This window comes from Streptopelia decaocto (assembly GCF_964273445.1).
Source record: "Streptopelia decaocto genome assembly, chromosome: 5".
Lineage (NCBI taxonomy): Eukaryota > Metazoa > Chordata > Aves > Columbiformes > Columbidae > Streptopelia > Streptopelia decaocto.
The window spans coordinates 34,944,339-34,961,082 of NC_138659.1; the positions used below are offsets into that span (position 1 = coordinate 34,944,339).

General features: G+C 50.3%; 1 protein-coding gene across 7 annotated transcripts in view; it reads right to left on the bottom strand.

Annotated features, from left to right (window-relative positions):
- ASCC1 (activating signal cointegrator 1 complex subunit 1) overlaps positions 1 to 16,744 on the bottom strand; it is a 36,833-nt gene that overhangs the window by 3,273 nt on the left and 16,816 nt on the right. For 6 of the 7 annotated variants that reach the window (XM_082054299.1, XM_082054295.1, XM_082054297.1 and 3 more), the window contains 2 exons: positions 15,095 to 15,219; positions 13,166 to 13,245 (listed from right to left, as the gene is read on the bottom strand). In XM_082054299.1, coding sequence (XP_081910425.1) covers positions 13,166 to 13,245; positions 15,095 to 15,219 — 205 coding nt within the window. The remainder of the gene's footprint in view (positions 1 to 13,165; positions 13,246 to 15,094; positions 15,220 to 16,744) is intronic. The other variant, XM_082054300.1, reaches the window with a different exon arrangement.

The window sequence follows — 16,744 nt, forward strand, 5'->3', positions numbered from 1 at the left end:
CAGCCCCTCTTGTCTCAGGCACGTGGGAGCAGAAAGACAATCAGAAAATCCCAGGAGACCCTGCCCAGGTCATTTGTACACTGCTAGGAGTGAAGCAAAACCCTTGTACCAAAGCACTTTGTATTCCCTTGGCTTTTTTAAGACTACCATCTCCCATGTGTCCGAGCGTGTGTGTGTTTCCCAGGGAGAACGCCGCTGGAACTATTGATTTTTGGTAATGTAGCTGTACTTTATGAGAGCAAACATGCTCCAAGATTTAGAGGACAAGCACTGCCATTTTTTTCTGCTCTCGTTTCCATCGGGCTCCTCACGATGCTCCCCGAGGGCACCCGTGACAGAAGCCACCGTGGGGATCACAGTGGGGAGAGATGCCCCTCAAAACATCATCCTCCGAGACCCCCGGAACACCGGGAGCTGGCTGCCCACCACAAAAGCATCCTGCACTCAGGTCCCTGGGGGCCTGGGCAGAGATTTCAGAAGGCTGAGCCTCTGCTTTCGGCTTTCACTTCTATTTATCTTGGGGAAAAGCCAAGCAGAGCCGAGAAAGATATTTATATCTCCCCCTCTCCCCAGCCACCACGGAAACGCTCTGGTTTCGGAGGAGGCCTGTAGCGCAGCTGATGAAATGCCTCCTATAAAAGCATTTCAGCATTTTTTAAATCCTGGGCAAGGAAAGAAGATACCTGGAGGTTGTTACGTTTCGTGCGCAAATGCTGATGACCCCAAGACTTGCCTAATCCCCCTCTTGTCCCTCCCCATGGGGCCAAGGACCCACCTTTCGCCAAAAAGGCTGCAGGGAGCGGATGGGGAGCAGCTGGGGGGAGGCAAAGGGAGGAAAAACGCAATTGCCCGCCCGGTTACTGAAATCCGTGTCATTTGATTGGAGTGGGACGTGAGGCTCAGCAAAAGCACTGTAATTCTATAAATCCAAACACGCTGAAGGATTTATGTCCTTGCTGCCTAAAGAATAAATAAGAGGTTGGGGGTTGGGTTTTTTTTTTTTTTAATATTATAAATGAAAATGAACCTGATGGAGGTAAAGGTCAACTTATGAGTTCAACATCACGCACACTGTGCAAGCTACTAACTCCCATCAAGGGAATAGCACTTACCGGACTAAGTGCCCCCTGTCTCCCTGCTGCCTTCCCAAATTAAATTAGAACCCAAGAAGGAAAGAGCATTGTTAACTTTTAACCCTGGAGCCAGCACCTCTAAAGCAAACGAGCCGGAGATGTGCCCTGCCTCTCAAACCACAGCCAAAGGCTCGGGAACCGCTCGCCGAGGATGCCGAGAAGGACGCGGCATCTCCATTTTGGACCCCAAAGCCATGTATTCTGAGCCAGGAAAAGCCAGCGGGACACCCGTCATTTTTAACACTCCTGTTTCTCTCAATTAAGACAATTCCCTTCAGATGTTGGAAACACTTCTTCCTCTGAGGTCCGTTCCACTCCGTTACCCGCAAATTACGTGGCAGGGCTCCCTCAGGGGGCAACAATCATTTTCTGAGGGGAAAAAAGACGCCAAAGACTTGTTTTGGGAGAGAAAGAATCACACATCGAACCGCTCACTCCTTGCAAACCTGAGCCAAAAACACACGTTCAAACTTCAGCCCCCAAACCACAAGAACTTATCAAAGGCAGAGCAACAGAATGCCTCTTTTTCCGCATGTTTTCCCCCGTTTTGCCTAAGCCTGTGAAGTAAGTTTTACCGAAGCACGGTAGAAATAAACACAAAGTGGGGCGATTCCTCGACATAGCAGTTCAAACGTGTGTCTTAAATGCCGTTGTGCTCCCGAGAGCGGGTATTTGTCAAGCAGCCACCCTCGGGGGCTCGCTTCTCGCAGACAACCCTCCTGGAATGAGACGGCACCTTTGTGTTCAAAGCTGGAAACAACAGTAATAAATCACGGCGCTAACCCACGTAAGGACAGCAGCGACGCGTTTCAGCTCTGCTTGTGAAGAGCAGAGACGCCAACGCAAACCGGTGCTTTTAAATCACCTGTCACGGGCTCAACAAGCGTGAGAAATATTAATGGATTCGTCTGGAGAAGCGCTGGGCAGCGCGAGGACAAAGTAAGTCCAGACAAGGGAAGGGAGTAAGAGGTATTTAAAACTTCCTTCACGTAATCTCTGGCTTGCACTCACATTGCCTGGCCCGGATTTTGCTGCTACCATCAGGATTATTGATCAGTTTTTAAAGCCTTACGTTGTCTACTGTAGTCAGCCAAAAAAGGACCCATCCTGAATGAATAAAAAGTCCAAGCAGCTCTGCCGAGAGCCTCAGTGCTCAGAAACGCCGAGGGAGCGGTGATTCACTGCAACGTCTTGCAATAGAAAACCACCACCAAAGAGCAGCATTATCACAGGATAAAATGCATACACACACATATACGTATATACCCCCAGAGTCCGCGCGGAGCTCGCTTTGTTGTGAGCTCCAGCCACAGCAAGCAGTGCCGTAGGGTAGGGGTATTATTGATTAACGGTACAAAACTGTCCCTGGTGAATCAGCGCTGGCATGTAATGTCATTAGCCTGTGACCAATCAGCCTCAGAAACCCGGCTGCCCCCAGCAGGGAGCTGAGGGGGCGTCCTGTTTGCTGTATTTGCAACGAGCACAGAAATCAGCAACTTCTGAGGCGCTGCGGGAACCCCCGGCTGCGGATGAGCTCGCTGTCGCTCCCGCTGCGTGGCCCGCGCCGAGGACGGGATGCCGGCAACCCCTGTTTACCCAGAAAAATGTCCCTTCTAGGAAGGCACGCGAATGGGCTGAGTGCCACTCGTCTCTGCCACACGCAGGGTGGCTTTTGAGCGGCAACCCAGCGCTGTGGCCGTGCGAGATGGCGCCGGGAATCGGGGTCCAGCAGCAGAGAGAACTCCAACCAGGAGATTAAACTCAAGCTTCAGAGGAGCCGCAGGCTTTATGGCTTCATCTGCTCCGCACACAGCATCCCGATGGGCAGCAGCGCTGAATGAAGGAAGCAACTCGGGAAGCCGGGAGGGACAGGAGGGTGCTTTCTGTGGAAATCAGCATGCTACGGTGCTGTTATCCCCTTTGGGGAAGGGAAGGAGCAAATAAAATCCCAGGCGCTCGCTGACAAGCATGAAAAAAACTAAGCGGCATTTCTGAAGAGTTGCCTGAACGCTTGAGCAATGAAACCTGTTTGTCTTCAGACTGTCGGAACCCTCCCCTGGCTGCAATCGCAGCAGAGCACAACCCAACACCTCAAACCCTTCTTGCACCATCTTCCTCTACAAGGAAGGGGAGCAGCCCCGACAGGATCAGACCATGGGGTGCGACTTGCCCAAATAAACATCAGGCTATCTTTCCAGCTCACAAGGGATGATACATTTGAATTAACACGTGTCCACAGCTTGGGATGGAAAACACCGCAGACAACAATCGCTCTTCCAAATCATATGGCTAAAGCGCAACCGCGGTGCGCACGCCGGCTACGGCAGGGAAGGTGCCGGCTCTTTGGCAAACTGCTGATACCAGCATTAAGAAAAACTGATTGATAGAAGAAAAGTTCCTAATGGAAAAAACGTGAATGGATTAAAAATAAAAAATTTAGAAATTCGAAAGTAAGACTCAGAAACACTAAGAAGTGTCCACTGAACTCCAGCAAACTCTGTCCGTCAGAGCTCCCCGAATTAACCTTCTCTGCTGCACAAACCACAGTCTCCAATCCCGCTTTTGGGGTCCCACCTACCTGCTTAACGCGCCTCTTTGCTGCCAACTCCCACACAGACCTGTTGGGGCCTCTGCGGTCTGAATCTCTGCTGCTCCTTGGAGGCCGATGCATGAACGCAGCTCAGCGACGGAAAGCTGCTGGTAAAAGAGGGACCTGGAGGCCCAGCCTGCCCGTGTCTTCTTGTGGTTTTGTGCATTTATGCTATCGACACAACCCCAATGGCTGCTACATCCACAGCATCCAACGGCAAAAGCTGACCCAGTTCCCAGGCACTGTCAGAGCTCCTTCTTTCTCGTCCTGAGAAACACATCAAAACCCTTTCCATTCGCAACCTAAAATCTCCCAAACTACGACTGACAAACCCCAAAACACATCCCCCGGTGGCTCCCAGAAGATGAGACACAACTGGGCAACATGTCGGGATCCGTGGAGTTCGTTCCATTAATGGATATTTTTAATTCCGTTTTCAACTTTCAAAATACGTTTTCTGAAACGGTTTGGTGCCAAAAAAAGAATTATCTGGCTCTTTTATTATTCACTCTGGACAACCCTCCACCAATGATTATCTGTCAGGGGTTTAATTGCGCTTGGAAGCTCGCCAGCAATAATGCACGAGAAGTGTCGGAAAAGCAGGTAGACGGGCGCCCGTCCCGAGCAGCAGCTCTTCCTGGCATTCCCCACCTCCTTCCTCTCCTCTCCTCTCCACGGCTTTGTAAAGGACGCTGGCCAGGCACCGACATCTCCAAGGCTCAGCCATGCAGCTCAGCGGGTGTTCTGTGAGTGTGCAGCTGGCTCTGGAGTGTCTCTCCATCACAGCAGCGAGTCCTTCCATCCCAGTAACACCAGGAGCAGCCCTTCCCCTCTTGTTTTCTTACAACCGCTGGCAGGTTTTAAAAGGCGGCAATGGAGGCCCTTTCACCCCATCTGGGAAAAAACGAGCATGGAGGCTTCAGGAGGGAGAAAATCTGGCCATAAAAGTCCCAGCAGCCTATCTTTTGGGAGCATGGCTGATCTGTATCATAAGCAAAGCACTAACTCCTTTATCATTCGCATTCAGCTTGCTACTAGCCTTTTATATCCACGAGCTTTGGCATGAACCACCAGGACCTGAAATCACAAGCAAGCGAGCATCTTGTGTTACAACGAGCCCAACACAGGACGCAAGTCAGGAGCGTCTCCTCGGGACACGGGAAAAGCTCTTCCAATTAAACCACTGGTGCCATTGCTCAGAAAGCAAAAACAATATAACTCTTTATATCTGGAAAAGAACCAGCAATATAAGAGAAAGAAGCACACGTGGAGTTTGGGAAGAAAGATCCTAGGTGTATATAATAGGTTTCTTTTTTGTGTTTTTACTTTACTGGGACAAAATAAACGCCATGCAAATGCCAAGAAGCTTTCGGTATGCTCGTTAATGCCATCTCCCAGGTGTTTTTCACCTCGTAATCGTAAAGCAACAGGCTGAAGGAAGGACTGAAACAGGTCATCGGCTCCACTGTCCTCTCCTCCAAGGCAGGAGGAGCCCCTTGGTGGCAGATCCTGGACTAATGTCTCTGCTCCCTCAAAACAGCCGGGCCCCCAATTCCTCCAGCTCCTCTAGAGCAGCACTTCGTCATCCTTCCCATTACAAACATTTTCCTAACACCTCATCTCGTGCTGCAATTTAAGCCCATTATTTCTCATCCTACTATTAGAGCAAGGAGGACAGGGTATCCGCTGCTGGCAAAAGCTTTCACATGCTTAAACAGTTTTTCCTATGTGTTGTCCTCCTCCTGCCCTTTATTAGCCTCAAAACAACTCTAAGTCTTTCAGCCCCAGCTCGTAGACATTTTCTAGCCCTCCGATTATCTTATTGTTGCCTTTGGGGCTCTTTGTACCCACTCACGGCGCCCCAAAGTAGACTAACACTTCAGCTATGGGCTGAGTGCTTAGTGTAGCACTCCCTCCAGGGTCTCCCCTCCTTCACAAGCCAAATCTAGAGATGTTCCTGCCACTTCCACACCGCAAAACCTTTTCTTCAGCTCAGGGTTTTGGGTCCGTTCCCCCCTGCCACAAATCCATGAAAATTAATGCGCTTGAGGCAATCAAACCGTAGTTGCTATGGTGAAAGGCGTTCTGCAAACTAAGAAACAAATAGGAGTGGGACATTTGGAGGTTACCGGATTTCTGCACATCTTTCAGACAAGAATAAAACAAAACCCTCCATCACGCTGAAGGCTCTGCTAACTTCCCAGACCCTGCTATGCCTCCAACATGAGGGATTTAGAGGACAACTTGTTTAAGGAAATTAATAATCAAGCACTGCATTTCTCCCAAGAAGCCTCATCCCCGTGGCTCTCGGAGCTGCCTATTCTAGCAAAGGCAGGAACAGCTTGTAAGACCTTGGCTTCAGCTTTGCTGCAGAGATGCCAGGAGGCTCGAGCCGCACCTGGGAACACCAGGACAAGGAGCTCCCATTGCTATGCTCACCAAACCACTAAAAGGAGGAGCCCAGCCACAGAGCCAGTAAATTAATTCAGACAGACCTGGGAAATATCCGGCAGGAGGGTCACGGCTCCTTTGGGACGATCTGCCTACTTTTGCTAATCAATGTGTTCTTTTTCTTCTTTTTGCACTTAATGTGCTGGGTCCCTGTCTTCTATTAAGATGCCGCTGTAATTCAACCCCTGCCAGCTCTGCCAAGAAAAATAGTCCTCTTAAGATCAAAGAGGTGAGGCTGGCTGGTGGCAGAACAGCAGCTTCGGGGAAACGAGGAGGCGGGATGCACATCGGGTGGAGGCAGAAGCACCCACAGCACCTCCAAAGGCACCCATGGCACCTCCAAAGTCACCCACAGCACCTCCAAAGGCACCCACAGCACCTCCAAAGGCAGCCATGGCACCTCCAAAGGCAGCCACGGAACCTCCAAGGGCAGCCACAGCACCTCCAAAGGCACCCACGGCACCTCCAAAGGCACCCACGGCACCTCCAAAGGCAGCCATGGCACCTCCAAAAGCACCCACGGCACCTCCAAAGGCACCCACGGCACCTCCAAAGGCAGCCATGGCACCTCCAAAAGCACCCACGGCACCTCCAAAGGCAGCCATGGCACCTCCAAAAGCACCCACGGCACCTCCAAAGGCACCCACGGCACCTCCAAAGTCACCCACGGCACCTCCAAAAGCATCCATGGCACCTCCAAAGGCACCCACGGCACCTCCAAAGGCACCCACGGCACCTCCAAAAGCACCCATGGCACCTCCAAAGGCACCCACAGCACCTCCAAAGGCACCCATGGCACCTCCAAAGGCACCCATGGCACCTCCAAAACAGCTGAGCTGGAGAGCACTGCGGTGGTGCAGGCAGCCCTGCCTGGAAGGAACAAAAGGCTTCAGACACTTTATAACCCTCTCAGCACATCCTCTCTCTTCCAGCACTCACAGCTCCTGATGGAATTAGTCAGAGAGGTGCTGAGCACCTCTGCGAAGAAAGAGGTTTCTCCCCTTTCCGGCAGGGTCACCAAAGGGCTCCCTGTCACACGCACAACCCTCCCGCACCTCCCGCGCTGCGTTCCCCTGGCCCTCCTCTCAGCGCTTCCAACGCCGCCCCATCGCGCTGCTCTGAGGCCCAAACACTCCAACGAAGACATCTTCTCTCTGTTATCTAGTCCGATTTTTCAAATGCCACTTCAGATTCCCATTTCACCGAATGCAAATAGCATGAATAAGCACTTCTTTTTTTTTTTTTCTGAAGAATATCGTTTGTAGGAAAGCATTTTCATGGCAACTCTTATTTAATCTCCTTTTTTCCCCCAAGATCATACAAACGTTGATCTCCAGTCTCATCTGCTCAACTGTCACATCCTCCCATCCCACCGTTGCTCTAATTGCACACTGCTGAGCCCCCTCGGCCGCCGCAGTGTCCCTCGATAATGGCAGGATCAGAACTGAAGGCAAAAATCCTCTCCTTTGCAAAGCAGCGTTACAGCCTTTCATTTCTGCTTTTGATTCCTCCGTAGAACCGAGGCGAGGAAAGCACCGGCTTATTTCTGACACGGTGATGTTGCATCACAGTCTCTTATTCAGTCTGCTCTCACCCCACTGGATTTTTGTTTGGTATTTTTCACTCTAAACTTCCCAAGCAGCCACCTCCTGCTAGGTACTTGTTCCAACTGACAACCCTACTTGGGATATATATATATATTTACCGCCTCACTGAGGATAACAAGATGTTCCTACCTTTTCCAAACACTGGGCAGTCTTGATCCTCACCTAATGCCAGTTCTTTGGACCTTTGATTTCACCTCAGCTTAAAAATACACCAGGTAAAGACTCTGTCTCCTTAAACTCACTAATGAAAGTTACACAGAAAAGGCCTGGATGCCAGAGGCTGCAGAACATGAGCAGCACTCCTCATCTGCAAGTGGAGCTGGGAACGGTGGCTCCACACAGGAGCAGATGTTAATTTGTTCAGCATTTGGTGGGTTTGGGGTATTTTGAGGGGCTAGGGGGGTTATTCAGGACAAGATTTCTTCTTTTTCATTGTATTTCTCTATACAGCACTGCATCAAACGTCTCCAACTGAACTGCTGCACACCGCAGCCACTGCGCTATTCTCACCCAGCGAGATAAAAACCATAACTGAGAACACTGCCAGATCCGTTTGCTATGATCAGCTCCTTCCCAGCCCTGGTATATTGGTCAGTAAACGCACTTTCTCCCCGCTCTAAGTGAAAGCCAATACAGTCCCATCATTTAATACCCTGTATGCAAGCTTCAAAAGAAAAGAGGTCTCATCGAATTCTACCTTGTCTGCCCTAGAAGCCCTGGCAGAGCAGCTCTGCAGCTGCAGGGCACGCAGCGTGTGTCACTGCCTCGGCTGAGCCAGTTCCCCGTCCTGCATCCCAGCTTCAAGTCTCCCCTGATGCCCTAAGACATAAGATGTGCAGCCTTCTGCTGTTGTACCTCAGTAGGTGCTCCCTCAATATTTAATCTTGTAAGCTGTTTATCACAGACCTGTGCTAAGCGGCGGGGTTCATCTTTTGCTGCACTCGAAATTTGCTTCCCTCTTGTTCGAATGCGGCGAAGGCCACTCTTAGACTTCAAGTCAAAAAAATCATTCTGTTTTAACACAGTGAGAATCAAGGTGGTTTTCTTCCTTTCCTTTGAAAGCATAATAGAAAATTATGGCCAGGTGGTACCTTTGCATTTCTTTGCATTTTTATTTATTCAGCCCAGCCTTAGTTTTTTCAGTATGCAAAACAAAGCAAAGCCCGGAGGCAGCCAGGCCTCGTCTCTGGAGCCGCCCCGGTGCCAGGGCTGTGCCGCCTGGCCAGCTGCGGCGCAGGGCATGCAGCCACGGCACCGGGGCTGCCAAAGCGGCGCCTCCCCGGGGCCCCGCTGCCCGCCCAGCCCGGCCCTGCGCTCACAGTATCACAGTATCACAGTATCACAGTATCACAGTATCACAGTATGTTTGGGACTGGAAGGGACCTCAAAAGCTCATCCAGTCCAATCCCCCTGCTGGAGCAGGAACGCCCAGGTGAGGTCGCACAGGAACATGTCCAGGCGGGTTTTGAACGTCTGCAGAGAAGGAGACTCCACAACCTCCCTGGGCAGCCTGTTCACTGCTCTGTCACCCTCACTGAGAAGAAGTTTCTTCTCAAATTTAAGTGGAACCTCTTGTGTTCCAGCTTGATCCCATTACCCCTTGTCCTATCATTGTTTGCCACCGAGAAAAGCCTGGCTCCATCCTCATAGCACTCACCCTTTATATATTTATAAACATTAATAAGGTCACCCCTCAGTCTCCTCTTCTCCAAACTAAAGAGCCCCAGCTCCCTCAGCCTTTCCTCACACGGGAGATGCTCCACTCCCTTAATCATCTTTGTTGCCCTACGCTGGACTCTCTCCAGCAGTTCCCTGTCCGTCTGGAACTGAGGGGCCCAGAACTGGACACAATATTCCAGATGGGGTCTCACCAGGGCAGAGTAGAGGGGAAGGAGAACCTCTCTGACCTACTGACCACCCCCCTTCTAACCCACCCCAGGTACCATTGGCCTTCCTGGCCACAAGGGCCCAGTGCTGGCTCATGGTCACCCTGCTGTCCACCAGGACCCCCAGGTCCCTTTCCCCTACACTGCTCTCTAATATGTAATTTCCCAACCTATACTGGAACCTGGGGTTGTTCCTGCCCAGATGCAGGATTTTACACTTTCCCTTGTTAAATTTCATCAGGTTATTCCCCGCCCAACTCTCCAGCCTGTCCAGGTCTCTGATGGCAGCACAGCCTCTGGCGTGTCAGCCGCTCCTCCCAGCTTAGTGTCATCAGCAAACTTGCTGACAGTCACTCTGTTCCCTCGTCTAAATCATTAATGAATATATTGAATAATACTGGCCCCAGTACTGACCCCAGAGGCACTGCACTAGATACTGGCCTCCAACTAGACTCCGCACCATTGACTACCACTCTCTGGCTTCTCTCCTCAAGCCAGTTTGCAACCCACCTCACTACTCTATTGTCTAGACCACACCTCCTCAATTTAGCTGTGAGGATGCTGTGGGAGACTGCGTCAAAGGCTTTACTGCTGCCTTTCAGCCGTGGATCCGCTCTCCAAGAGACGATCTGCTTCGTGTGCGACCGGAGCGAGACTTTGGTGCGTGACTTGGACGTTCAAAGGAGCCGATGAGCTACCCACTAGCCGCCCCAGAAGAAATACGTATTGCTCCATAGGAAGTGGCGCCCAAAGCATCCCCAGCTTCTTGGGACTAGACTAGACAAGCATGAAGCTAAAGCATTTAGCGCTTTCATGGCAGACACAAATCACTCAGCTGTTGGGGCATACAATCCCCCGTGTTTTCGGCACTAGCTAGGCCAGGGAGTCTTTTTAATGGATATTCTTCAAGACAGAAGTAATTTAAACTCCTGAATGCAACTCATCCTACAGGATCTATTTTCTGAGCAGTGTGGGAAGGTACCGGCCTGCACAACCATTTATTAGCACAAATAGGAGTGTACGTTTAACTCTGCGCAACGGGTAGAACAAAGGATTATTAAATAAAATTCCGATTAGTTCTGCTGAAAGCAAAATACCAGCTGGAGCCTGGGGTAACGCCAGCATGCGATCGGCAAACATGCGCTGCCAGTGCATCTGCACACACGTACACCCTGGCTCTGGCCACAGGAGCAGCAGAACCGAGGCAAGACTCATCGTGCTCTGGTCGCTCAGGTCCTGCACCCCGCCAGCCAAAGCCTTTGGCCCAACAGCACCGGTCTTAGCTGCACAGCAGGAACCACGCTGATAAAATCCGAGTTTTCCGACACGATGCCATCCTAGCTGTGCTTTGCTGGCTCTGCAGGTGGCCCGCTGCCACCCAGCACAGCTATCGCACGGTCCCAGCAGCTGGGAACACGGGCACGGCGCATCGCTCGACCTACCTGGGAAGGCACCCGCAAGCCAGCCTGCCTCACTGCGGCCATGTTCATTAACAACCCGTCGTTTAGATCCTATTGCACAAGTTAATGAAGCCACTTGGTGAGAGGGCAGCTTCCCCCAGCACAAGATAAATAATGTATATAAAAGGGGGTTGGGAGGGAACCGGCGCATCCTTGCAAGGTCATGCTAGAATGCATCAGTGGCTGGGCTCCTCTGGTAAGAAGCCCGGAGCTATTTATGACTCACGTAATTAATTAATGCCAACGGGCGCTCTGCTGCAGGCACGTGGGAGACCAAAGGGAAATACGAAGCAGGCAGGTTAGGAAATGTAGTGGAGGTGGGGGAGAAGGATGACATTTCTTGCAGCAAGACACGCTTTTGAAGTAATTATCAACAGTCCAAATAGCTAGCAGCTCTTTTGGCTACATCGGTACAAAATCAATTAGGAGCTTAAAAATAAAATGAAATAAATGATCAGCTCACATTTCAGAGGGCAGCAAGAATAACAAGTAGCCATGTGAGGGAGGGCAGTTGCAGTCTCAGCACCGCACAGCGGCAGCCCCACGGATCCTCAGACCCCACAGTGCGGTCCACAAATGGTGTGACCAGTAGAGGGAGCGTCGTTAATGCCTTCCCAACTGTAGATGGGTTTGGATGAGGAGTATTAAGGAAAACTGATGGTTTGATTTTATATGTCCCTCAAGTCTGAAGGGCAAGTTTAACAGATGCAGGAGAAAGGAGCAAAGGGTAAAGGGAAAGGTGGGTGTACACCTTGAAAGCTGGATCCCTGCAGGCACTGAGGCCTCCTGACATACACCTTCACTTTCCGGAGCCAGCAGCTAACCAAAACTCCCGGATCACATTAAGAAAGGGACCACATCTGTGGCTTTTCTGCTTCAGTTTGCAAGACTGCAGTCTCACACTGAACACTCAACATGTGGCGATGCTGAGTCACGACACTGCGCTCGCACAGACTGTTTGAGGACAATGAGAGCTTAACCTGATTTTGTCCCTTTGTTTGTCCTCTGCACAGGGGAGATCAATCAGTTCCACTCCCTGCCTTCACATCCCCATGCATCCAGTGCCTCATACATTATACAGCAAAACCGTAAGCACAAATAAAACGCACCCTTTCCCTCCTGTGGTGTTCTAACATCCTTCTGGGCTGTCCCTCTCCCACCCAGCCCTGTACCCTCTCTCATGTCTGTGTTGCCAGAATATCTTTTATCAGGTCCCAAATGTATTCATGTGTTGTTCCAGCTCCCCCTTATCACAGCTGCCTGCAACAAATGCCTAACACAATGAGGACCGCAAATTTGCTTACAAGCCAGTGTTGTCTTCCATTTCTACTTCTACGTGCCGGTCTTTTCTCTCTGGACACTGGCAGGGGCCAAGCAGCACAGCACCAGCCTGACATTGCCATCTGGATGAGCAGGAGAGGCTGCCTGCAGCCTCAACCCCCATTGGCAAAGCCTGGGAGGCTGCAGGATGCTCCTCTTTGAGCCTCATCCACCTCCAGGGGCTGGGGGATGTTGCTTCCTACCCTCTGATCGCTGCCAAAGCCCTCAGATCCTGGCTGGTGGGACTCCCTACCGCTGCCTGCTATTTTTCTGGAGCAAAACCATCCAAATCAACAGCAGAGATTAAAAAAAAACATGAGAAGAGTAAGTGAAATGGCAGTTGGTTTAGTTTCATAAATATATATGAGTGAGTAGAACAAGAGCAACAAAGTACTCCTTTCTGGTGGGCTGCGAATCCACACGAGCCTGAGTCTCCAGGGTAAAACACAAGCGAAGTAAATGACAACATGAACACCCACTTAACATTCGTGCTACATACTCCTGATCTGAGCCTCACCAGCTTTAAGAACACTCTGCTAAATGCTGTAATGCTCCCAATTACAAGTGATCTGGATTGTTTATTTTCTAAACAGATTTTCCCCCCCTCCAGGAGATCCTGTAAGCCTGAGACAAAAGCAGCCTTGATGAGGTGTTTCAACCTCTTTTGGCTATGCAATATCCACAGCTGGCTCCATTTCCCTAATTGTTTCATACTGACCTTGAGGATATTTCGGCCATTAAACGACTCCCGTTCCTTGAAAGATGATTTACCAGTCATTGTATTGTTTTGCTCGTCGGCTGTAACAAGAAAAGCCACCACCAGAATGAGCTTCAGATGGGAGAACTGTGTGTGCCGTACTTCACCCCCCACTCTCTCCCTCCCAAAAGTCAGCTGCCAGCTAACAAACCATCTTTGCCCAGTTCTTAGTGCAAAAAAACCCACTTCCACTTTGGTTTTAAAGAGGACAAGGCTGAATGCACAGGAATTATTGCTCCTGTTGGGATAACCTACGTTACCTGGAGGAAAGACCCTACTGCTAGGGCGGTTCTGTAGGGCTGATGGCTCAGCGCAACACATCTGCTTCTCTCTGGCTCATTTTAATCCCACATCCTGCCAGGGTGAGAGTCAGCACTGCGAGTGCTTGCATCGCCTGGAACGGCACCAAATACCAGCCGGAGCAAGTGAGTGCAGCGCCAGCACCTATAGAAACCTCTGCTGCCTGCTCCGGGAAGCACATACGTGCGGCGCGTATGCTTCTGCGGGGTGGGCACGCAGCCACGCACACAGACGTTAAGAATAGCAGCCTGGGCCTATAGCAACTGCCAAATGCCTACATCTTAGAGCCACTTCCCCAGAGCATGTCTGGATTTTTATATAATCCCTAAGAACATGATCTGGGCTTTCCACAGGACCTCTGCCTCCCTCAGTGAATACATTCAATATTTCTTTTTCATCTCCAGTATTAACTATGAAGTCCCACTCACATCTGGCAGGCCATTCAAATCCTGTATTGAATATAAAGTGACTTTTACGGCTATCTGTGTAATGCTCTCACCATTGTGTCTGAATGCCTCACACGCTTCATAGGGTTGTGCAGAATCCAGACTCCCAAAGGCGGACGCGGCTGCCCGTGTGCCTCCCTCACGGGACGCCACAGCAGCACCTTGGCCTTACGTTTTCACCAGTTTTCAGGGCTCAATTTGAGAGAGCTAAGCCCTATCTTTTCAGAGTTTCTACCATCTGAAGATACTTCTCTGGCTTCAGTAGCAGCCATCCCCAATGTCTGCTGCTGGGTGCCCAGAAAACCGTAACACAAACCATCTGCTGCGATCGCTGTCCCGACAAGAGACTCTGGGTAACCGGAGAATACCTGACATAACCTACCGGCATCACACAGAGGCCGCTACACCAGAGGAAGCTACAAAATGCTTTAGTTCGATGCTGCCAAGGCTTGCAGACTATCAGTGCCAGAGCAAATGCATGTTTGCACATGAAGAACAAGGCTGTAATATGCCGCCCCTCCCTAAATGCGGTGCACCTGAGGCTGCTTGCTAAAGCAACACAATAAGAACGATGCTACAGCCCACTAGAGCAGCCAATCTTTTGGCTACACACTCCGTAACAGCTCACATCCAGCCTCATAGCTATCTGAATGCGATTTAACGAGAAAGACACCAGAACCACGTTCCTAAAACAATGGGCAATCTTTAACTTGACCAAAGAGGATCAGGTTTTCATCTTGTTTAAAGGTCAGCACAGCACATCGAGTTGTTACTGAATTTCGGTTTAACGCTGGGGCACACAGAGCCCAAGACCTCATGTGGTACTTGAATTCATTCTTCTCTGGCCCAGATCTTGTGAGTGCTGCTGGGCAACAGTGTTTCTGAAGCTCAGGATCTTCGAAAAGATCCAGCAAGTGCTCAAAGCATGCCTGCCTTCTCCAGCTCTGCTGCCTGCTTTTTCATTTGCTTCTAGGTTTTATTTAGTGACGGCCCCATACAACCTTGTAGGAATTTTTGAGATAAATAAAAATAATTAATAATAATCACAACATTCGAAAAAAGAAACATAAAAGCCAACAAAAGCACTTCCTGTTTGGAGGTACTACTTCAAATGCGTTTATTAGTAAGGATGAGGTATACGCACCACTTGGATCTTTCCTGAAGAGAGTGTTCATGACCGTAGCATGCAGTTTCACCCTATCCCATTCTTTAAGCATCAGGCCAGAGGCTACAAACCTTTCCACCAGTTGATCAGCAATCATTTGCAACCTGCGAAGGTGAAAAGAGAAAGAATAGAGCAGTGTAAACCAAGGAGAAATCCCTGCATTGTCAGCTTCTTGCTTTTCAGCCAGGGAGGGCAGCATGTGTGAAATGAAATCTCTGCACGGACATGGGGAAAGGGAGTCTCTGATGAAAAGTGACCACAGCCATGAAAATTCAGTTTGAATGCGAAAAGTTCTGGCTGTTTTGCAAAGCCTCCTTGGCGATGACTTCTGCTGCAAAAACTCCACAAAGGAGGGTAGATTTAGCATAGCTGAGAGCTTGTTCGCAGTGACAGATGTTGTTGGGACTTAAGGATGCATCTTTCTACTGCCAGGAAACACAATGTGACTCTCCTTATGAATGCTAAAATCTGCAGAGCCCCAGGGGGGCTTAAGCATCTCGGTTCCTTGGAGTACCTGCCCTGCTCAGGGACTGTGAGCTGTACAGTGCACCGGGCTGGAGCTCAGACCTTCTCTGTCCCAAACAAGCACCCCAGTCACTGGGATTAATTCTGGGAGTGCCCATAACGCGGTGACAGAGGGCACAAACCCTGAGAGCATACCCTGGTGAACGGTCCAGCTTCAGAGCTCGTGAGCAAACAGAATCAAAGGAAGTATTGCCACCTTCTTGTGTGGCCTCCGTCAGGGATGAAAGCGGCTGTGGCTGCTGGGATCTGTGGGCAGACTCGTCCTAGGACAGGCAGGAGATCGGAGCAGCGCGCTCTCGTATCCTACGTCTACAGAGCTGAAGGAACTTCCAGGCTGCTGTTGTGCCCCACAAAATTCCTGCAGTGCCCCAGCCTTACCAAAAGCAGCAGGGATGCAGTACAACACGAGCTTCCAACCTCTGAAAACAAGGCAAGAGGGTATTGATCTATGCAGATAAATCTGGGCTCCTCTCACCGTGCCCAAGGTGTGAGGCAGCTCTCTGCTTCGCCAGGTCCCACCACTTCGGCGTCTCTGCTATAGCAGCAGAGGCAGAGCGGGGCCTCTCTGAGGCTGGTTCCCAGAGCCCAGGGCTGCCGCGCTCCAGATGCCGGCTCCTACCCCACCGCTGCTTCCGTGCTGCTCCTCACGGGCTGCCAGCCCCCGTGTGACAATTTGGAGACTCCCAAGCTACCGATTGTCATGGTTTTCTACCGCTTTCTGGTTTTACATCAGTGATTTTTAAAATTAGCAATGGCAAAGATTAAATGAATATCATTACAGACAATACTAAAACAAATTAACGGAGAATAGCTCAAGTGAAAATGGTGCTTTATTACGTTATAAAGTTAATCAAGGAAATAAAACAAATTAGAATGAATTATAATGGAAATTATTTGCCATGTGGGAGGTATCAGAGCATGATCCCTCCCTCAGTCTGAGCCATTATATGTGCAGCAGGGCTTGCCAATCTCTAATTCTGTCTGCAGTTATGCAAGCTCAGTCAGGGTAAATCAAATCTCCTGCTTTATAGCTTAAGCTGATCAAGATCATCCAAAGATCAGGAAGGAACTCCACCCCTCAGCCGTGCCAGGAACTCCACAGAG